At 59.0% G+C, this 22,046-nt stretch overlaps 8 protein-coding genes across 8 annotated transcripts; 6 read left to right on the forward strand and 2 right to left on the reverse strand.

The window, feature by feature from the left end:
- E0L32_001470 (uncharacterized protein) lies at window positions 1-1,070 on the forward strand (the record flags this gene model as incomplete). Its single annotated transcript, XM_031135552.1, has 1 exon — window positions 1-1,070. A coding segment is annotated over one exon (1,070 nt), but the record flags the coding sequence as incomplete, so codon positions are not given.
- Window positions 1,071-1,371: 301 nt separating this feature from the next.
- On the reverse strand, window positions 1,372-2,594 carry E0L32_001471 (uncharacterized protein; the record flags this gene model as incomplete). Its single annotated transcript, XM_031135553.1, has 3 exons — window positions 1,372-1,807; window positions 1,906-2,016; window positions 2,065-2,594. 3 exons carry the CDS (start codon window positions 2,592-2,594, stop codon window positions 1,372-1,374), a joined length of 1,077 nt encoding a protein of 358 aa, XP_030990722.1.
- A 1,219-nt stretch (window positions 2,595-3,813) lies between these two features.
- E0L32_001472 (uncharacterized protein) lies at window positions 3,814-6,154 on the forward strand (the record flags this gene model as incomplete). Its single annotated transcript, XM_031135554.1, has 5 exons — window positions 3,814-3,907; window positions 3,984-4,873; window positions 4,922-5,030; window positions 5,086-5,535; window positions 5,604-6,154. 5 exons carry the CDS (start codon window positions 3,814-3,816, stop codon window positions 6,152-6,154), a joined length of 2,094 nt encoding a protein of 697 aa, XP_030990723.1.
- A 2,821-nt stretch (window positions 6,155-8,975) lies between these two features.
- E0L32_001473 (uncharacterized protein) lies at window positions 8,976-12,434 on the forward strand (the record flags this gene model as incomplete). The annotated part of the gene is made up of 4 exons (XM_031135556.1): window positions 8,976-9,210; window positions 9,360-11,023; window positions 11,093-11,996; window positions 12,124-12,434. The coding sequence occupies 4 exons, from the start codon at window positions 8,976-8,978 to the stop codon at window positions 12,432-12,434; spliced, it is 3,114 nt and encodes a 1,037-aa protein (XP_030990724.1).
- Window positions 12,435-12,820: 386 nt separating this feature from the next.
- E0L32_001474 (uncharacterized protein) lies at window positions 12,821-13,933 on the reverse strand (the record flags this gene model as incomplete). Its single annotated transcript, XM_031135557.1, has 2 exons — window positions 12,821-12,941; window positions 13,020-13,933. 2 exons carry the CDS (start codon window positions 13,931-13,933, stop codon window positions 12,821-12,823), a joined length of 1,035 nt encoding a protein of 344 aa, XP_030990725.1.
- Window positions 13,934-14,885: 952 nt separating this feature from the next.
- Window positions 14,886-16,793, forward strand: E0L32_001475 (uncharacterized protein; the record flags this gene model as incomplete). Its single annotated transcript, XM_031135558.1, has 1 exon — window positions 14,886-16,793. One exon carries the CDS (start codon window positions 14,886-14,888, stop codon window positions 16,791-16,793), a length of 1,908 nt encoding a protein of 635 aa, XP_030990726.1.
- A 444-nt stretch (window positions 16,794-17,237) lies between these two features.
- E0L32_001476 (uncharacterized protein) lies at window positions 17,238-18,701 on the forward strand (the record flags this gene model as incomplete). Its single annotated transcript, XM_031135559.1, has 3 exons — window positions 17,238-17,259; window positions 17,362-18,217; window positions 18,431-18,701. 3 exons carry the CDS (start codon window positions 17,238-17,240, stop codon window positions 18,699-18,701), a joined length of 1,149 nt encoding a protein of 382 aa, XP_030990727.1.
- A 1,428-nt stretch (window positions 18,702-20,129) lies between these two features.
- On the forward strand, window positions 20,130-22,038 carry E0L32_001477 (uncharacterized protein; the record flags this gene model as incomplete). Its single annotated transcript, XM_031135560.1, has 2 exons — window positions 20,130-21,036; window positions 21,095-22,038. 2 exons carry the CDS (start codon window positions 20,130-20,132, stop codon window positions 22,036-22,038), a joined length of 1,851 nt encoding a protein of 616 aa, XP_030990728.1.
- Window positions 22,039-22,046: the final 8 nt, after the last annotated feature.

Raw genomic sequence — 22,046 nt, forward strand, 5'->3', positions numbered from 1 at the left:
CGCTGAGGCTGCGGGGCGGAGACGTCTGGCGCAACCTCGCCGTCGCCGTGGCGCTGCCGTACCTCAAGCGCCGCCTCGACGAGGCGCACGAGGTCGACGCCCCGCGCGCGCTGCTCGGCGCCGCGTACAACCGGCTGCCCGAAGACCCGACGCTGCGGGACCGCGCGCGCCACGCCCTGCGCTGGTTCCTGCGCCGCGTGTACCCGGGCGTGCACGCGGCGTGCGCGCTGTGCGCGCTGGCGTTCAACCTCGCGTACCTGTTTGACGACAGCCGGTACCACAGCCCGCTGCTGTGGCTGGTCGGGACGCGCGTGCGGCGCATGACGGGCGCGGACTACAGGGCCATCGAGGAGCTTGCTGCCTCGTCGGCGGGCAAGAGCGCGGGCGGCCGCGGCGGCTCGCCGCCCGGCCTGCGGGCGCTGCTCGCGTCGCCGCGGGAGCTGGCCGGGCGGGCCGCGGCGGGCCTGTCCGTGCTGCTGCCGACGAGCATCTTTGCGCTCAAGTTCCTCGAGTGGTGGCACGCGTCCGACTTTGCCAAGCAGCTGTCGCGCAAGGCGGCCGAGTCGCTGGAGCTGCCGCCGCCGGTGGTGTCGGGCCTGCCGGACGGGTCGCTGAAGGGGATCCTCAAGAAGAAGAAGAAGAAGATTGCGAACGACGACGGCGACGAGGAGGAGGGGGAGGGGGAGGATGACGGAAAGAAGAAGGGGGGAAAGGGGAAGCTGCACGGGGAGGAAGAAGAAGAAGAAGAAGAAGAAGAAGAAGTACTACCCATGGCCGAGAACGCGCCGATCGCGACGCCCTCGCTGCTGCCGATCCTGACGGTGCCCGCGCCCGCGGACTCGGAGCTGTGCCCCATCTGCGAGGGCGAGATCGCGACGGCGACGGCGTGCCAGACGGGCGTCGTGTACTGCTACGGCTGCATCCACCGGTGGGTGGCCGGGGAGCACCCGCGGCAGGAGGAGTTCATGGCCGACAAGGCGGGCCGGTGGGAGAGCGGGGAGGGCCGGTGCGCGGTGACGGGGCGGAGGGTGCTGGGCGGCACGGAGGGCCTGCGGAGGATCATGGTGTAAGTTAGGTAGTTCTGGAGGGAGGGAGGGAGGGAGGGTATTGATGATCATTGTACGATAATTTGTCCTTTTTTTCTTTTTTTTGGCTTCCCTTGCATGGAACCGGCGTTGGGGTTGCGTTGGGAGCATTGGGTTGGAAGCGAGTATGCACCCTAGAATGTATATGTACCGTTCTCCATTACGGGCTGCCTCCTATTGAGCGCCGTCCGCATTATAAACAAACTAAGATACACTTCAGAGACCATAGTGGCATTATACACACATTCCACCACATTCAACATATACACACCCTCTCACCCTGTCCTCACATGTCCACAATCTCCACCTTGCCGCCCAACTTCCCCGTGTTGCCCAGCATCTGGCCCGCGTTGACCATGAGGCTGGCCTGGTTCGTCCCGGGCCCCTGCATGAGCACCTTGAATAGCACGCTCTCGAGCCCGTGCAGCAGCACGCGCAGGGCGTCGAGCCAGGCGGGGCCGGGCACGAGGTCGCGCAGGGGCCCGACCTGGACCTGGCCGCCGACCTGGTCGCGACGGCGGCGGGCCATGAGGGACTCGTAGGCGCGCTGGCAGTCGTCAAAGTAGACGGCCTCGCGGCCGCGGCCCCAGTGCACGTGGCCGAAGACGTGCAGGCGGGGGCGGACGCGCCAGACCTCGTCCAGGAGGCCGGCGCAGCCGAGGGAGAGGTCGAGGTGGTAGCGCTTTGTTTTGTAACGGTTTTTGTGTGAGCCAGCTCCCCTTCTGGGGTTGTGTGTGGGGGGGGTGGAAGGGAGGGAGAGAGAGAAGGGGAGAGAGAGAGAGAGAGAGAGAGAGCGAGAGAGAGAGAGAGAGATGCTTACGGGTGGGGTGTGGGTGATGAGGATGTCGGTGTTGCGCGGGATGGTGTTCTTCCACGGGTGCGAGTCTCGTTGGTATTCGAAACTGGTTTTTTCTTTTCTAAGTTTCCAATCCTGTCACGGCATGTTAAAATCTGAGAAAAGAAAAAACGCCCTACTCACGCAAAGGCATCCCCGTCGCCGCTGCACTTGGGGATGTCGCCGGCGCCGTACAGGTTCAGCGTCCGCCCGGACTTGAACTCGAGCGTCACAGCCTCGTGCTGCAGGTACCTGACGCCCCTGAAGTCCAGGGCCGCGCCGGTCTCCCGGTCCCGCTCCGACCGGGACTTGGGGTCGAACCAGCTGTCGTGGTTGCCGCACACGAGGACCTTGTGCTCGTGCGGCTGGGCGTGCAGCCAGTCGATCTGGCGCTGGATGTCGGCGGCCGTGCCGGCGTTGGTCAGGTCGCCGGCGTGGATGAGCAGGTCGCCGTCCGGCAGGGGGCGCACGATCTGGTCGTGCGTGTCGGACACGCAGACGACGCGGACGGGCAGGGTGCGGTGCGGGACGAAGGGCCGGCCGCGCAGGAAGAGGAGCAGGTGGTAGAGGCGCGTGACGAGGGCCTGGAGCGGGGAGGAGAGGAGGGCGTCCAGGACGGTCGGGGGCTCGAAGGGCCCTGTGCGGCGGAGGCCGAGGGTCTCGAGGAGGCCCATTGTCGTGCTAGGGGAGGGGGGCCTAAGTGGCACCTTGGGGGGGAGGGCAGTCTACTGCGGATTGTGATGGGGTTTATGGCCCTCCCTTCATTAGGTTTGGGGGTCTGGGTGTCTTCTCGGCTCTGCTCGGTTGAGTTGAGTCTACGTTCTTGATGATATGTCTTGCTCCGCATGCGGAGTGAGGTGCGGCGGTCGGTGGTGGTGCGGGAGGCGGCCGCGTTGAAACCACCAGGCTTCCTCCCCCACCCCACCCAAACTTCCAGCCAGTCCGGGGTTGCCGTTCACCGTTTCCAGCGTGTGGGTGCTGCGGTCAACCCCACTAACCGGGTACGCTATTACCACCTCTAGGCGATGATGTCAGCACTGGGAACGGGAGACAGGCCTTGGTTAACGGCGCACAAATCAAGGTTTGTGAGTTCAAGAAACGCGCAACGCAGAGCACTCAAGGCAGACGGCAGAAGGCAGGCAACTCAAGGGTCTTACAGTCATACAGGAGGATTCACTAGCTCGGAGTCAGGATATTGAAACACTTGTTTGAGAGCTACGTGTCCGGTCCTTCAACCCTGGGAATGATGGAATGACGATCCACCCAGGACTCAACGGTAGATCCAGAACTGAGATCCATCCAGACTGACTGCCGAAAGGGGACCCTGAACCTCATTACGTACTTGCCGAGGCGATGGACGATGGGTCATGCGATATTTGGATCTTGCATCCTGTCGTGCTTGTCTGGATCTCCAATTGATCTCGCCGCGTTGCACCGATCAAGAAGCTTCCAGGGCTGGCTGTGCCGCATTCCCGGAAGCTCGACGCACAGACCGGTGGGTCTACGGCCTGGCCGATCTGAAAAGACAGGGGGAGCAGTGGGAAGCTCCAGTGCTCGTATACGTAGCTGCCGTGCGTGGTGACGTTGGATCCCGCCTTTTCAGCTGCCCTGCCAAGACCCAACTTTCCTGGGCAAGCTTGCTCTGCGAAACCTTGATATCTCTGCCTACCTACCTAGGCGTCATCACCACCGCATTCTTTCTCCCTCTCCTACTTTTCCTACCTTTTTCTGCGAAGACGCTGCAGGTGCGCGATTGAATCCCCGAGCAGCATTCGCATCGTTGCCGCCAGTGACACTTGGGCTGCCAAGCTTTGGGAGCTGCGTCATGGACATCAAAGCCTTGTACAGCTCGGACAAGGACCACCCCGGCCTGAACTCCAATTTCAAGTGAGCATGCGAGCGACACCTCTCTCTGTGAGGGAAGCAAGACTGACGCGGTATACTCACAGCGTCGACTACGTGGTGCATTATGAGATCCCGCCCAACAGTAAGCCAACCATCATCCCTGGCTTGCGCTTGTTGCGCTTGCTTCGCTTGCCCACCTAACGCGGTAATCTTCGCAGACAGAGCCGAGGCCGAGGCCGCCTTTGTCCAGCTGATCGAGAACCTGGCCAACGCCGGCTTTGCCACGGAAGTGCGCCACGGCGACAAGACGTCCCTGCTCGTCTTCCTCAAGATCGCGTCCGACAAGCTGCTCCACCAGCAGGTCTACCGGTACCGCCTGCAGGACTGGTTGTACGGCGTGCGGAACTCGGCCCCCAACAAGGACCTCTCGCAGTACTTCCACGACGAGCCCATCTCCGACGCCGAGAGGCTGCGGCTGGCCTACCTGCTCATCACCAAGCCCAAGAACGAGGGCGGGGCCGGGATCACGCCCAGGAACGGCCAGTGGCGATACGTCAAGTCCGTCTTCCCCCTGCACGACCACAAGTTCAACCGCACCTGGCTCAAGCAGTGGAGCACAAAGTACCTCCTCGACGCGAGCGACATCAACGACATCCGCGACCGCTTCGGCGAGAAGGTGGCCTTCTACTTTGCCTTCCTCCAGTCCTACTTCCAGTTCCTGGTCTTCCCCGCCGCCTTCGGCCTGGGCGCCTGGCTCCTCCTCGGCCAGTTCTCCTGGGTCTACGGCATCACCAACTGCCTGTGGACCGTCGTCTTCTTCGAGTACTGGAAGCGGAAGGAGGTCGACCTGGCCGTGCAGTGGGGCGTGCGCGGCGTCTCCAAGATCCAGCTGCCGCGCTCCGAGTTCCAGTTCGAGCGCGAGGCCCAGGATCCCGTTACCGGCGAGATCGTCCGGCTGTACTCGCCGTTCAAGCGACTCCAGAAGCAGCTGTTGCAGATCCCCTTCGCTATTGCCTGCCTCGTCCTCCTTGGGAGCCTGATTGCTAGCTGCTTCAGCATCGAGATCTTCTTGGCCGAGGTCTACGATGGGCCCTTCAAGCAGTACCTGGTAAGGCCTGTCCCAGATCTTGGTTTGGACCACGGCTTACGACTCTAGGTCTTCCTTCCCACCGTCCTCCTGACCGTCTTCATGCCCGTCCTCACTACCATTCTCACCAGTCTGGCAGAGACCTTGACACACCTCGAGAACTACGAAACACAAGATGGTATGTCCTTGGAGAAAACAGGAGCACCCCAAAACGTCGGCTGACACTACCACAGCCCACCAGGCGTCATTCGTGCAAAAGATCTTTGTTCTCAACTTCATCACCTCGTACCTGCCCATCTTCCTGACTGCCTTTGTCTACGTCCCATTCGGAAAAGTCCTCGTCCCCTACCTGGACATCTTCAGAGTCACGGCGCAGAGGTTTGTCAAGGGTACCAAGATCGAGACCGAGGATTTCGAAATCGACCCCCACAGGCTTACCCAGCAGATGATCTACTTGACGGTCACCGCGCAGATTGTCAACTTCTTGCTGGAGCTCGTCTTGCCGTACGTCAAGCGCAAAGTCTTCAAGGCCGTTAAGGACGTTCAAGAAGACACGAATGGCAACGCCGCCCACGCCAAAGACCACCCCGAAGAGGCGGCGTTCCTGGAGAGGGTTCGAAATGAGGCCGAGCTTGATGTCTACGACGTTACTATTGACTACCGGGAGATGGTTGTGCAGTTTGGTAGGTCTTGAGCTGCAGCTGCTCCTCCGGGATATAGCAGGATACCGTGTACTGATATGCATCGCCAGGCTACCTGTCTCTCTTCTCCGTCATTTGGCCCCTCGCTGGCTGCTCCTTCCTGATCAACAACTGGGTCGAGGCTCGGGGAGATGCCATGAAGATTGCCATCTCCAGCCAGCGCCCGGTGCCGTGGCGCGGGGACTCGATCGGGCCCTGGCTCAACTCGCTCGGCTTCCTCTCGTGGCTCGGCAGCATCACGACCTCGGCCCTCGTCTTCCTCTTCCGCAAGGACCCCTACGGGCCCGACGGCTTCCCCTGGAACGTGAGGGTGTGGGCGCTGCTGCTCAGCATCCTGTTCGCCGAGCACCTGTACCTCGTCGTGCAGATCGTGGTGCGCAGCGCGATCGACAAGATGGACAGCCCCGGCCTGCAGAAGGAGCGGGCGCAGCGGTTCGCGCTGCGCAAGCAGCTGCTGGCGGAGACGCTGGGCGAGGCCGAGTCGGAAAAGGCGAGCGGGCCGTCGGTGGTGAGCGGGGCCGAGAAGATCACGCGCGAGGTGCTCGAGGAGGAGGCGCGGCAGGCGTCGATCAAGGGCCACGGGGCGCCCGAGGAGCTGTAAGTCTTGTGGCCTGTCTACTCAACTCACCTTGAGACGCCCAAGATGGGCGAGGGGGGCATGGGATGATGGATGGCTGACAAGAAGCTGCAAACAGGTTCTGGCTCCGGCAGCGGGGCACGTCGGAGACGGTGCAGATCGGGCGTAGCTATATTGCTGAGGTAAGTCTCTCATAGCTACGTGTGCGAGAGAGTGTTGGGAGACGAACTGCTAACGCCGGTGCAGCTCGCGGCCCATGACAACCACACCAAAAAGGCGTAAGCGGGAGGGTGATAGGGAATGTGCCCCATACGATCCAGCAGTAGCAGCATCAGCAGCAGCAGCCACGAAAAGTCTCGTGATTGGGGGTTGGGGGAATGCCCGGATTGCTTGTAATGAAAGGCAACAGGATGCGGTGCAGCCGGAAACACTGTTGCACGTCCCGCGGAATGAGTTATGACAAATTCAGGAAAGCGAATACAGCACAGCCGTTTTTTAATGAGAGATACTTTGTTCAACCCAGCAGCTGACTCGCTGCACCTATGAGATGCCCACAGGCCAACATGATCCCTCCCCTCCCCTCCGGTTCGACGGGTGAGCCGGGGTAGGCTGTCCTGTCAGTCGAGCCCGAGGCGCCACGAGTTCCTTCTAGAAGCTGTAGAACAAAGGGGGGGTGTGTTGCATCCTGGCCGGAACCCTTCCCCAGCGCAGCAGTGCGCCCCTGCAGGGGCAAGAGGCAGACAGACTGATCTTCGATGAGGATGGGGCTGTCACGAGGGCAGTGACGTGCTGTGGTATTAGTTACGGAGTATGTGTGAAGGCAATGAACCCTCGCGTTGTCTCAGTCCATCCTTTCTGATTGATGGTGGTGTCGATGGTGGAAGTGCGGCGAGTGGATACGGGATACAAGCCCCTTGTGCTCAGACGCTAGGGACAGGGAGAGCCCCGCAACGGCTTCCTAACCACAAAAGCTTGGCGTGGCTTAGGGGAAAGGCAGATTGGGCCAAAGCTCGTCGCCAATCACATCTCTGGATTCGACATCGTGCCCTCGTTCTCCAACGCTGGCAGGCTGGACGCCGCGACAGAAAACCTCCCATCCAGCCACGAAGAAATCCAGGGACCTTTTTGATACATCCCGGCCAAGGGTTGCATCGCCCTCAAGCTAGTCAATGGAAGACCGAGTGGCGTCTTCTTTTCTTCTATTCCATTCTTGGTTTCGTACGTACGGAGTAGCTTCGAAGCTCACCCGTCCGTTCCTACCTACTGCCTGCCTGCCCGAGGCGAATGGTGTCCGCATGGTGCTTTGCCGCCTTCATACCTGGGCAATTGGCTGCTGCTGTGCCTCGTTTTGAGTCTGGCACTGGCCTGTGGACGTGAGAACCCGGCAATTGCTGCCGAACCAGAGCCGGCCAACATCATGAAGATGTCTGGATAAACAGCCACATTGTCTTGCGTTCTGCGGGTTGCAACTGTCTCAAGTCCACCACCACCACCACCACCACAGGCAGTGGGTACCTAGCATCAAGGTAATATCAACCCCTCCTAAGTGGGGGAGAGTCCTATTTATTAACCTTGCAGAGCATGTACAAGTATGTCCATCTCTTCGGTGGGGGTTGAGAGAGACCTGCAGACTGGACATGGTACCTACTCCTCGCCAGCTGGAGGGTTCTGTCGACAGGCCCCCAGGAACAGGACTCGGATCATGCACGGAATTTGATATGTGCAGGAATGTCTTGGAAGGACACATCCACCCGCACACAAAGTGGAGGTGTGTGCCTTTTCGGCTCACGAGACAGACCACCACTCCAGCTCTGCCTCGTCGATGCGAGCTAAGGAGGCGAGTGAAGCATGGCCTTTTAAGAATCGGTCTTGCAAATCCAGCATAGCCTCCCTCGCTCTCCGTCTGTCTACTAGAGATCTAGAGGCTGTTCTTAGCGAAGCTAACCGGGTAGCTTCCGCCTTGGACACGCCCGAGACCCATTGGCCCGGGTGATAGCTTCAGGTATGTGGAGGTGAGACTGAGCCGACTTGCTCCAGTATTCTGCACAAACTGGCTTCCTTACCCACCACACCCTTCTTCTCTTGTTCCCTGTCCATCAGCCTCACGCACGCATTGGCTTAGCTATGCAGTCCGGACAGCGTCTAAGGCAAAGTGAATATGGAGCCCCCAAGGAACCTGGCTCTGCGCTTGACCCAACTACGTAGGCCTCTAGGGTCTTGCATCTGGTGTGCTGCTGCTTGGCCTGGCTGTTCAACGGTCCTGTTCAATCACACGCGCACATGTGCTCGTCTCTTGGCTTTTGCTCTGCAGACGCACACACGCCGGCACAGCCATTTCTCCTTCGTGTCTTTTCTTCTGCTTCTCTTCTTTTGACCATCTGACCGTTCCCTTCGCTGCCTTTCGTCATTGCCGGGAGCTGTGTTGCCGTGGGTGCCTCTTTGACTCATAGCTACTCTCTCTCTCTCTCTCTTCCATACTTGTATCCAGAGCTTGAGCTGTCTGTGGTCCCTGCTTTTCTCCGCACTGAGACCTTGTCTGTATCCTCCCCCACCATTCTAGGCGAAAGACAGGCGAGATCTGTTGTCTCTGCTGTCGCATGTCTTTCTTTCCCACAACATACTGTACCTCCACGAGCGATCAATCACAACTTCAACGGCTCTGGCGGTGCTCCGCGCTAGAAGACGAATAACCATTTCATACGGAGCCTTTAACCATCGAGCCTACCGGTGTCTGTACCCCATATAGGATCCGTCCTTTTCAATACCACCCCCCCGCCGGGTCCCGGCGCAAAACACACCTTGTACAGCTCCGGTGGCCCTCTATACCACACTGCCCATTCGCGCCATGGATCAGGCCGTGCGCGACCTCGTCGTCACGCCCTTTGGCGAGATCGTGGCCAAGGCCAAGGTCGCGGCGGGCAACGTCGCCGAGGCCGGAGACGACGCGCCGCCGCAGATGGGGAAGGCGGCGCAGAGCCTGCAGAGAGAGGGCGAGCGCGCGCTCAAGAAGATCGAGCCGCTGTGCGTCAAGCACCTCGCCGAGTACGGGGCGAGCTTCCTCGACGAGCTGAGGGCCAACGGTACGTTCTTTTGAGTGATGTCGACTGTGGCATCCGTGAACCTATGAGCAGCTGTATGAGATTGCGACTATGTAGGGCAGAAGGAAGGCAAGCAAGCGTCAGGGAAAATCATAAAACAAACTAACTCTCTGTGTGTGTTGTCGTGACAGGCGAGATCGCACACTTTCGAAACGAGCTCAACGACCTGCTCTGGGAGTTTGACGACTACGTCGAGACGGACGACTTTGACGCCGACAAGTTTGCCGAGCTGCAGGCGCTGTCGCGCAAGGCGGCGCCCAAGATTGTCGACATCCTCATGTGCATGAAGCTGCAGCCCGCGCCGAAGCCGGAGCAGCAACAGCCACAGCAGCAGCAGGCGCCGGTCATCGTGGCGGCGCCCAGCTCCTTACCGCAGAAGGAGGACGAAGGGGTCTCGCTGGCGCCTGTCATCAGCACCGAGGACGAAAGCGATGCGAAGAAGCCAGCAGGGAAGTCAGATCCCCGCCGCGAGATCAAGCTGGTCATGGGCGCCAGATCCGGACCCGACCTAGGTCTGAACGGCGACGCCAACGAGGCGCAGAACATGGCGGTGACCCCCAGGACGCCGCACGCCGAGGCCGCGCCGGGCGCAGAGGTCGCCGTCGTCGAGGCTATCGAGACGGCCGCACCGCGCGAGGGCCTGCCCGAGGCGCCTGATGTCGACCCCTGGTCGATCGGCCCGGCTCCGGCCGTGGGGAGTCCCGACAGTGACGACGGCGACATGACCCGCCGGGAGGCTGTCACGTCACGGCCGGACTCGCCTACGATACCCTACGCCGTAGCCGTCTCGCCCACAGCCAATGACTTCAAGAAGCGCTTCGAGCCCAATGCTCCGCTCCCTGCCCTTCCGGCGCCGTCGAACCGGAGCGTCCGCGAGGGCGCAGCTACTAACGGCAGGCCGCCGACTTCTTCGGGGACTAACGGTATCAACAGCACTTACGTCGTCTCGCCACTTCTACGTGCCAAGGATGCCCGGTCGCCCACTTCGCCGAGCGGGTATTCCGCGCCGCCGAGCTACAACGACCTGGTGCACCAGTCCTCGTGGCCGCTCAACGGCGGACATGGCCAGCACCAGCATCCTGCACACCAACACCAACAACAGCAGCAGCAACATTACAACGGCGCCGCGGTAGCCAGCATGCTGCCCAGCGGCAAGCAGCACCAGCACCAGCGCCGCTCCGGCGAGCACGTCCTGCCGTCCGACTCGTCGTCGCGCTACTCGCAGGCTAGCAGCTCGGCCGCCGAGTCGCGGGGCAGCTCCGTCTTTGACCACCAGGAGCAGCGGCACACCATGTCGTCCGCGACGGCGAGCCCCGTCATGCCCGCGGCGCGGACGTCGAGCCTGCCCGGCTACGCCGGCGGCGGTGCCAACGGCGGCGGGCAGGCGGCGGGGAGCCCGCGCCTGCGCATGTCGGCCTCCTTTGGCCGGTTCCCCGAGTACAGCATGCCGTCCCCTGCCCTCCGGCCGCACTACGAGGAGGAAGCCGAAGGAGACGGGGACGGGGTCGAGGTCGTGACGCTGTCGCCGCTGCGGAACGGGGCGGACTTGGAGCCCGTGCCGACGAACGGGATCGAGGTCGACTCCGGGCTGATTCCTGTGCCGCCGCAGCCGGCGGGAGGGGAGGGCGGCGGAGGGGCGGAGGGCGGCGATGCGCCGCCGCCGTCGGATGTGCCGATCCGGGAGGCGGATACGAATATCACGCTTGAGAGCTCGTTCTTCCTGATGAGGGGGTTCTGCGTGGGCGCGCGGGAGTGTCAGAGGGGTGGGATGGGGGTGAAGCAGACGAGGAAATTGGTATGTCTTGAGTGTTTGATTCACTTGGGTGTGTTGGGTGGAGTAGTATTGTGCTGACATTGTGTGCAGGGCTTCGGTGGAGGGTCGGCGGTAGCGGCCAAGTGTAAGCACTGCTCGTATGAGCTCGAGTGGAAGCAGGTTGAGGCGGATAAGCTGGGATATGGTGAGGCCTTCATTCCCCTGAAAAGGCTGCGCAAGCCAGACAGACATCTAACCCATCATCCCGCAGAGACCGCAAACTACGTCTCCCAGGACATCGGCTTCCGGCTGCGTATCCTCTCCAAGTGCCACCTGCGCTCCAAGAACATGGAGGACCAGAACTACGGCTGCCCCTTCTGCCTGCAGCAGGGCCGGACCAACGAGGAGAGCGACCCGACCGTCTTCTTCTCGCAGAAGGAGCTCTTTGCCCACTTCGCGCGGCACCCGCGGCCGCTGCCGGCCGTGCCCTACCTGACCGTCATCGAGGAGGCCGAGATCCCGGATCAGTACCGCAACGACTACGACCTGCACTTCACGAAGCGGCAGCCCGTGCGCTCGGTCATGGAGGGCCTGGGCAGGGAGCTGTCGATGCTGCCCACGGCGACGGCGGTCGAGACGGTCCGCCGGTCGACGACGGGCGGCGGCGGCAGCAGCAGCAGCAGCAAGATCCCGCCGGACCGGCACACGCCGCTGCAGTTCGCCGTGGGCGCGCGGATCGTCGGCGTCGAGTTCCCGGCCAAGTACCACGGCGAGTGGGCCGTCGGGTGGGCGGACAACGTGCGGGCGCCGTTCCCGGCCGACGCGGTCAAGCTCGACGAGCCGCCGGCGCTGAGGGCGGCGGCGGGGGACAGCAACGCGACCGCAGCGGGGAGCATCAAGGCGCTGCAGGGCGCCAGCTCGCTGTCCGCGGTCGTGCGGTGGAAGTTTGCGCACAAGGACCGGACGGCGGACTGGCTCAAGCTGGAGAAGGGGGACGTCATTACGAACATACAGTGTAAGCTTTTCTCAATGTTTCTTTTCTTGTCTTGCACACATATATACGCACGCACGCACGCACGCACGCCATCAGGAATTTCGGTTTTTTTTTTGCTTTTCCTGACATGACACTAATCAATAAATAGGGGCCTACCCGGGACACTGGTGCTGGGCGGGCACAAACTCCAAGGGCCGGTGGGGCATCTTCCCGCAGTCGCACATCGAGCCCAACTCCCTCATGGACGGCGACCGGGGGAAGAAGAAGGGCGGCCGGGCCGGGGCCTCCGCCGTCGATCACCGCGACGACGACGTGCGGAGCGTGTCGAGCTCGGAGCGCAAGGGGTCCGGGGCGGGCGGCAAGCTGCTGTCGCGCATGTCGGTGCGGCGCACGGCCACGTCGAGCAGCCAGGAGACGGCGCACCCGCCGGCGCCTTCGTCGAGGCCGACTTTTAGCTAGTCGAAGGCGGAAGCTTGTGGATCTCTTTGAGATTCTGATGAGGACGTCAAGGACGCATTTGGGTTTTTGCATGCCGCCGGTAATTCTCCGGCGTTGGATGTTTGGACTGATTAATCAGGGCTGGGCAAGGGACTCAGAATTGGAGGAGCTCGGGATGGATTTCCTGGTGGTCAGAGCATTTCTGACTGTGGGACAATGACGACTACGACTCTCGTTTGACTGCGATAAATACCCTTTCGTACGGATTGAGATGTATGTATTATATCAGATAGACTTTGCAGGACATGGGAGGTTTGATTTTAGAATCTCGAGAGAACAAGAGATAACTCCAGCATGACATGAAGATACCAAGAAGAAAGTTCTGATCTGAGCCCTAAACGGGAATATCATGCCTTCAGAGAACGCAGGATGCTGCGAGCACCGACAAACTCGAGCTCGTCCATCGTCTCGTTCCACAGCCTCTCGGTCACCCTGCGGCCCTCGGGCGTGTACAAGAACGACGCGAATCTAGCAGAGACATCTTGTGTTAGCACCTGGGTCTCACTTCCACTAATTCACCTGCATGCAGTACGCAGCAACACTCACGGATGGATCTTCCAGCTCATCAGGAAGCACCCGTGCGCCGCCTTGCCGTGGTGCACGATCCCGTCCACGAGGCAGCTCGCTCCCACGCGCGGCTCCCGCCCCGTCAGCGCCCCAAACAGCCACGCCGCTCCCCTGACGGCGGCGTTCCCGTCGCGCGCCAGGCTCGTGCCCCGGCACCACGCCGGGTCCGCGATGTCGACCACCACGTCGTCGGCATCGACGCGGTCGACGAGCTCCCAGAGGAACATATGCATGAGCAGCTTGCTCGAGTCGTACGCGTCCTGCGCGTCGTGGCCCGCCTTCTCGTCCAGGGCCCGGAGCAGCGGGTCCGCGCCGCGCTTGGAAAACTTGGCCGCCAGGGCCAGCGCCGCGCCGGCGAAGGTGACGCGCGCGGGCTCGTCGTGGGCTCGCCTCTTGGCCTTCATGATCGGCAGCAGCAGGACGGCGAGCAGCGCCTGGGAGAGGTAGTTGACCTGCAGGCACTCCTCGTGGCCCGTCGCCGGGACGGCGTGGTACCCCATGCGGAACACGCCGGCGTTCAGCAGCGCGATGTCGATGCGCGCCGGGTGCGCCTCGCAGCGGGCGGCGAAGGCGCGGATCGAGTCGTACGAGGCCATGTCCAGGGGCCACACCTCGACGGTGGCCTCGGGGGAGAGCGCGCGCATCTTCTGCGCCGCGGCCTCGCCGCGGTCCGGGGAGCGGCAGGCGAGGATCAGGCGCGCCAGGCCGAGGCCCAGGAGCTGCAGGGCCGCTTCGTAGCCGAGCCCCGTGTTGCCGCCCGTCACGACGGCGGTCTTGCCGGCGAGGGAGACCGCGCGCTTGTCGGGCCAGACGGGCTTCTCGCGGAACTGGTTGTTCCAGAAGACCTTGGCGAAGGAGACGGTGGAGGGCGGGAGGTCCTTGGAGCCGGTCATCGTGGTGAGTGGGTGCGTGTGTGCCGTGACTGGCTGCGTGTAACTCCTGTGAAGAGTGTGCGTCCGGAAATGATGTGAGAATGAGATATCTGAAGAACACGACTACAAGGGGTTCCTGCATCTTGCTATATAAATATTGTCTCGGGTTTGAGAGATTCATGATCCGGAATTCAACGATCCCGAGCATGGCACCGGACATACATCGAAGATCAGGAGCCAGCGCGACATAAAGTCCACGGAATAGCACTCTCGCAGTTTGACACTCTTTAACCCTTTTCAGGTACTGATATCATTCCTTCCCTGTACAATATGCTTTGCCACGATATCGTTACCGTTCCTCGTCATGTCTTCCAACATAACCGGCACACTATGCCCGAATAGGGACACAATATCAAAGTCCGGGAGGCCCCACATGTCCGGCCGGGCCAAGACCGGGCGTAGATTGGCTAACCCGACTTGGGCATCGCAACACTAAACTCAAACTGGAATATAATATCAATTGTGCCACTGGTGAAGTATCCGTGAGAAGGGACGAGGTTGAATAGAACCTCTCACATTTTCTGACCAGGCCAGTAGATTATTTTGGGATGCTCGGGGTGTCCTGTGAGGGCCTCGTCCACAAAGGAACAACATGCATAGCGCTAGGCCCGATCTGCGTCGGAGGCGCATTTGGGCAGTTTGCATTTGCTGACACTGCCCAGTCTTGCATCGGGGGGTGTCACGCTGTGCATGGGTATCACTCAGGATTAACGTGTCTGCTGACGTTGCACCCCAGGCATTTGTGGCCTTTGAGGCTGAGCCTCCAAAGTGTAGATGTGTTTGTTGCAACCTGTCTTTCCCCATCCTCAACTGGTCCGGTTTTGATACTTTTTTCCAGCGTAGAGAGCACATGTCTTTCAGACAAACAATCTAGAAGTGAGCGTGCAATACGAATCGCCCCCAACGCCCCTTCATGGATCCTTGTCAGGCTGCCAGTAGCATCTACGGAGCCCTAGATGATGGCCGATCGGAAATCCGAGCTCTTTCTTTGAACTCTGGGGACTTCGACGACCCGATCTCCTGCTCCCTACAGGTCGTTTCATTGCAGGACCAACCGATATACCGAGCACTGTCCTACGTCTGGGGTACTGCTCCGCCAAACATCACCATCAGTATCAATGGTCACGAAACGCAAATCACGCCCAGCCTCGCAGCCACTCTTCGCAGAATAAGACACCCTGCGAGCTCTTCAGCCACCGCTGACGGCTCGTTGATATGGATCGACGCTATCTGCATCAACCAAGCAGATCTCGCCGAGCGAGGATCGCAGGTTAAGCTCATGGGCCGCATCTATCGGCAGGCTTCTCGTGTGCTGATCTGGCTGGGCGAAGGAACGGAGCATTCTGACTGGGCCCTGGATCGTCTGAATGACGCAAGCGTGAGATCCTCCCTCGTGACTTTGAAGACGGAGTCTCGGCAGCCCACGCTGGAGGAGATCAGAATCAAGATCATCATCGACCGCGATCTTGAAATGCGATCATATTGGACCCGGACCTGGGTGGTGCAGGAGATGGCGCTGGCCCAGAACGATCCAGTTGTCCACTGCGGAGGGAAATGCGTCCCGTTGTCTGTATACGTGGACAGCCGCAACAACCTGCCGTTCGACGCAACTGCCGTGCCGGGGATGATCTCGGAATGGAGACGGCTAGAGCTCGAAGTACCGCGCCATTCAGACGCCATCAAGGGCCGGGTTGGAGTCTCTTTTTTTCACGACTTTGCGCGAACCACGTACCGGGACTTTGGCGAGATCCCCATGGGCTGGGCTCTCAACGCGACGTCCGGGCTGTCCGCCACGGATGCCCGAGACAGAGTCTATGGAGTCCTGGGTCTGCTTCCGCCCAGCCAAGCGTCCCGTATCGAGGTCAACTACAAGCAGCATTACATGCGGACCGCGCAGGACGCGATGACTGTTGTCCTCACGTGTCCGGATCCCGATGCACTAGACTCCTTTACGACATTCAGCTTCCATCGGCCGGTGGATGAGTACCCGTCCTGGGTGCCTGACCTCGCCTTGCGGGAGTACGAGCATTGGACTTCTACGAAGGGCCTTAAGCATGCGCGGCACGCCTGGCGGTTCCCACAAAAGGCGGCCACAGCGGTGAGTGGCGATGTTCTGCGGCTGAACGTGGTTCGGCTGGACACCGTCGAAAAGGTTTTGGACATTTCTTTCAACCACGGTTGGGGTACAGAGTTCCGCGCAGGCTCTGGGCCGGGAATGGTTGACACAGAGCTGCTCAAGACAGCAGAAGCAATGGCAGACGAAGGCGCCCAAAGAGCGATCACCCACGATAAACGGATCGGTGCTCTGAGCCAGGCCAGGCACAAAGAGCCTATCTGGCTCTCCATGTGCTCCTGGCGGGACCTGGACGGGCGCGGCATGGCCTATTCCGGGCAGAGCCGGAACGACATGTGGCTTCCGGAGATACCGCGAGAAAGAGGGACGCTGTGGAACATCCTGCTCGGAAGGCAGGACATCCCAGTCGACTGGCTGGCTTCGTGCCCAGAGGGGCTGAGGAGCGACACACCAAAGCTGATGGCGGCGGTGCTGTCGCCGCTGCTGCACGCCATTCGCTCGCGCTGCAACGAAAGGCGTGCGTTCCTCACTGAAGCTGGCTTCTTCGGGGTGGGGTCCGGGCACATGGAAGTCGGCGATGTCGTTGCCTTCGTTGCCGGCACGTTCTACGCTTGGATTCTCCGTCCGCATCGAGATGGGTACCGCATGGTCGGGTTTGCGTATGCTTCGGGTCTGATGGACTGGGAAATACTGGATGAGGGCATGGAGCGAGGGACGTTACAGGAGGAGACCGTCAGGATCTACTAAGATGACATTAAAGGCAAATCGTGGATCCGAATATTTTGCGTGCTGAGTTGCTCTGGCATCATAGTTGTGACTTGTTGAACTCGCACGAAACATACCGTGACTTTTGTTGCTCCGATTTGGTATTGAAATGCGGGCTATTAACACTAAACCCAAATAGGAATATAATATCAATTTGCGCTACTGTGGGCTAAATAGTGTCATGTCAGCCACCATCTCAGACATCATCGTCTCGCTTCCGCTCTTCACCCTCCCCTGCCGGAACCGCGGGCTTTGCGTATCCCCGGTGGCGGCCCTAATTTACTTTTTTGTTTACCATTCTACTCTCTTCCTCCTTCGTGGGCTATGGACTGCTCATACTCTTTGACACTGTTTTCCGTTTGGAGTTAGTCGCGACACCCGTGAAGAGCAAGAGATATTGTAGACTGGACACGGTAAACCCTCGAAATGGCAACTGCCAAGCCGGCATGTAAGTAGATCCACAGAGGGGATTCGGGTCTATGGTTCCCCTTTCCAAAGGCAGAAACTGACAAGATACCGTGCCTAGCCTCCGCAGGGCTGCATTTCGTAGTTTCAACGGGCAGCGAGAAGCCGGACCCAGAGCTCCGCAAGTTCATCAGGAGCCATGTCATGCTGGGCAAGAACCTGGGCCGGCCGCGTCCCGACAGGAGGAAGAAGCGCAAGCCCGGGAGCAGCCAGTCCACGTCGGATACTAGCCCCAAGGGCTCTTCGCACCCAGACACGGACGTGATGACAATCCCTCCCAAGATTGGCTCCGTGACGTCCACCATAGAGTTCGCAGAGTTTCTTGAACCTGGAACTGTGGATATTGTCCTGAAACGTGAGTGTTCGCTTCCCTCCTTTCCTAGTTCGCCACTCTCAGCGGCTCCCAGCACTCAAGTCATCACTAACAAACGTCCCACGTCCATCTGGGGTGCATCGCTATTAGTATCCTCCATCTCCAAACAAATGATGTTTGTCCTCGAGCCCTGCATCCTCTTCGAGCGCCGGGCCGAGAACTGGGTGGCACCCCTGGCCTACGACCCGGTGTACCTCCACACCATGATCTTCGCGGCGCACTTCTACTTTGAAGCCTTCCTGCCGTGCATGCCGCCGTCGTCACCCTCCACAGTGGCGGCAGGGTCGACAATAGAGTCGGCGGCACGCGGCATGCGGTCGTCGGCGCCGCACTACGGGCGCGCCGTGCGCCTGCTGCGCGAGCGGCTCGAGGGTGACGCCAACGGCGGCGACGAGATGCGCCTCTGCGACACGACGCTGGCGGCCGTCATGACGCTCGCCAACGTCGCGCTGTTCACGGGCGACCTGCGGCTGGCGCGGCACCACGTCCAAGGGCTGGCGAAGATGTTTACGCTCAAGGGGTACGCGAGCATGCGGAGGAATTCGAAGCTGCTGCTTGAGATGCTGAGGTATGTGTGTCACGTAAGTTTGGTGAGGTAAAAGAGTGGCCAGACTGACGAAACCGCGATGGTGTAGGTCTGATATCGGTCTGTCGCTGCACACCGGCTCGAGGCCTGTTTTTCTTGACAATACCCTATTCCGAGGGCATCTAATTGCATATCCCGATTTTGGATCGATATTCGACCTACCAAAGAACATGGCAAATTCTATAGGCCATGCAGTTCCGATGACCGCGACAACAGCCTTCCCGACGGCGATGAACCCCGAACTAGTCCGAGTATGGACCGTGCTGTCAGACTTATGCGCCGTCGTCGAGCGCGCCGTGGCAACAAGGCAGTACATCACCACCGACGTGCTGCTCGACGTCATGGCCTCGACCATGTACAACCTAGCAGGCCTACGCTGCGAGCCCGCGTCGACCGACGAACTGCTGCGCCTCGGCCTGCTGGCCTTTTCCTGCAGCGTCTTTATGCACTGGAGAACCCTGGGTAGGTCCTTTGCGCACTTGGCGACCGAGTTCCGGAGCTGCCTTCAGGACCCGGCCGTTATGAGCCAGCTGTCGCCGGAGCTGTCAGTCTGGCTCCTGGTCATAGGGGCAGTCTCTGTGTTTGGTGTGACTGCTGATGATGATGGGTGGCTCAAGCCGCTACTACGAGATATGCTGGGAAGGTGTGAGATGCGGTCGTGGGAGGATGCACGGGGGTTCATGAAGTCTCTGCTGTGGATCGGCCTGGTGCATGATACTACAGGGGCCAGAGTGTTTGGTTCTGTTGGTGATGTTTGACAAGAAGGCGAAAAGGCAAAAGATCAAGGTGGATTGACGCAGAAGTAGACGATCAGGGCCCTTGTTATTATCTTTAACTGACTTAGGACGTCTTTTCCCTTTATGTCCTTTCTTTAGTCCTTGTGCAACACCCTCAAGCTCGTCACTACATTCATTGCGGAGTGAGGAAGGGATAGTAATGGCGTCGCTGTCCGCCAAACACTGGAAGTGCATGATCTCCGAGTAGCAGAGAGAGACACAGAGGGAACAAGGAAGGGGACCCTATTCGGCGTCAGCAAAAGCAACGCCAAGGGCTCGGCGAACCTACCTTGAACACCTCTTGCTCCACCTCAGGGGGATGACGCTCGCCCCAATCGCGAACAAACGCGGGGGTTTCTGCATCCGCTTGATCTCTTGGAGGGGGTTGTGGCGCCGGCCCTTGCCCGATCCCTTCGGGGCCGGCTTGACGATCTTGGCGGGGCTCTTCCGGGGGTGCTTGCCCGCATGAGCACCGAAAAATGTGGCCTTGCGGTCGGGGCCGCTGAGTTTGGTGTACAAATTCTCAAAGACTGACGGAGAGACACCATGAAACCTGAAGTAGTTAACGCCGTCATCGGTGCGCTGCTGAAGGCGCTGTAACAACCGGTCGAGCGCCTCGGCTTCTGAGAGGTGCGCGACGTCGTACTCGGCTGCAGGAAGGGATAATCAAATCAGTAGGCGAGTTTCGACAGTGGGCGCAAGAGGAGACCTCTCACCTTGCAGTTTGGATTTTGAGTGAAGACCTAGCTAGATACTGGTCGGGTTTGTGAATAGGTTTCATTATCTCTCCGAGTTCTGCCGCTGAACAACTTTTGTACTTCAGCCCCAAAGAAGCGACCAATCAAACACCTTTCTGGATTTGTGCTCTTGAATTGCTGCCCAACATTGAAAAGTGCATTTGCCTACCGAGCCCTAATTTGAGAATAGTGTAAGCCAATCAGGCATCATCGAGATCTCGCTCCGCATTGCTGCCTGATGCCAGTGTTTTCCGACCATACTTCACGCTTGGGGGCTTTTGAGAGAGATCAATTTCTTGACAAGGCTCGTAGCCAATTGTGTCGAAAGATTCGGCTGTTCTTACTTTTTTAAGATCCCTTCACCGAGGCTGCACGGCGAACATGCGGCTCCTCAAAGCAGAGACTTACCAGCTCTTTGAGGAGAATGACATCCCCAATCCTTTTCCTCAGTACGCCATTCTATCCCACACGTGGATATCTCCAAAAGATGAGATCACCTATCAGGATTTCAAACAAAGAAAGGGCGATATAGAAAATGGCATCTTCAAGCAAAATGGCTGGGCTAAGCTTCGAAGTTACTGTGATCGAGCGACCCGGGATGGCTGGGAGTGGGCTTGGATGGACACCTGCTGTATCGACAAAACCAACCCTGCAGATACGCAAGAGGCCATCAATGCCATGTTTCGTTGGTATCAAAATTCTGGTATATGCTACGCGCACCTCGGCGATGTGGATGTGAGCAAGGTTCTTGACAGCCAAGACTGTTTGGGAAGCGGTCAAGCAGATCTTGACACAGTCGCGGGCAAAAACAACGTGGCTGATCCTACCAGCTCTGCGCACATGGCTCTCCAGACCTTTCTACTTGAGGCCAAGTGGTTTACCCGTGGCTGGACACTGCAAGAGCTTCTTGCACCACCTTACCTCGTATTTGTGGACAAAAGATGGCGTCGGCTCGGCACACGCGAGAGCTGGGCGGAGGAGATCAAGAAAGTCAGCCGGATAGATCCACGGTACTTATCGAGCTTCGAGCCAACAGACTTCACATCGTGCTCTATCGCCATGAGATTATCTTGGGCTTCCCATCGAGAAACCACAATCGAAGAGGATGAGACCTATTCACTGCTTGGCCTTTTTGGAATCAGCCTGCCCCTGATCTATGGCGAAGGAAGGTGGCGCGCTTTCAACAGACTCCAGCGTGAGTTGATCAAGGTCTACAACGATGACTCGATTTTTGCTTGGAAGGTCGGGCAAGAAACAAACGTGCAGTTCTTGAACCTACAGCAGAATGGTACGATATCACTTACACGGAAATGAAATATTGCTGATCGACTGACCTTATTGCAAAGGTCGCGATACAGGACGGGGTATCCTGGCACCTTCAATTCGAGAATACTGGGACGCGTCAGAAATCGAAGCCTTTGGTCTCTACGACAACAGTTTTTCGATGACAAATAGGGGGTTGGAAATCATTTCTAAGCGCTGGAGACACAGCGTTGAATACGCCAGGTGCTTCATTCGTCTGAGTTGCGGTTCTGGACCTTCCCGTCGGATTTGCATTCCTCTTGAACACGTGGACGATTCTTATAGACGAATCCATCTTGGTGAGACCTGGGACATGGCAACGATTGATCTTGAAGCTTGGGTAGAAGAACCTGGGAGCCAACTCACTGTTGTCCGAGCCAGCAATCATACAAGCGTCTTGATATCGCCCTCAACTTTTGTATTACAATGGCCCGAGAAGATACACATAGGCAAGAAGTATCTTGTGGACTTCAGGACGTCTAATCACGGGGTAAAACTGAAGCCTCTGGATGTCCCTGGCTTGAGAGAATCCCATTCGACAGATGAAATCATCATGGAGGCCAACCAGCTGGTTTTCATCAACATTGAACTCGAAAACGACGAGATCAGATACTTCTACGATGTTGTCATTAACACGACTGAAAGAAATTTTCCTTCTATTGGTGTGCTCGCAAGAAGCGAAGCGCCTTGGGAACGGTTGGGAGACCCTCTTGAGCAAGACACTTACGAACATCTGGCGGAGTATCTTCATTTCAAAGTGTTGGACAATCCGACATATCCTGTCGTTGCGGTGGAAAACAGAGGTGACATTGTTCTTGGAGTTTGTCTATTTCCAAAACCTCGGCAAGAGAGACCACACTACCGAACCCTTGGAAAAGCCAAAACGGCAACTGCCAGAGAATACCTACTCAAAATCACGGTCGATCAGGGTAGCGATCATGAAGCAGAGATTTTGGAACATCACAGCAAGAGGAGAAGACAAGATTAGTAAGAGAG

The sequence above is a fragment of the Thyridium curvatum genome (genome assembly GCF_004353045.1).
Source record: "Thyridium curvatum strain D216 chromosome Unknown NODE_6_length_784332_cov_80.453264, whole genome shotgun sequence".
Lineage (NCBI taxonomy): Eukaryota > Fungi > Ascomycota > Sordariomycetes > Thyridiales > Thyridiaceae > Thyridium > Thyridium curvatum.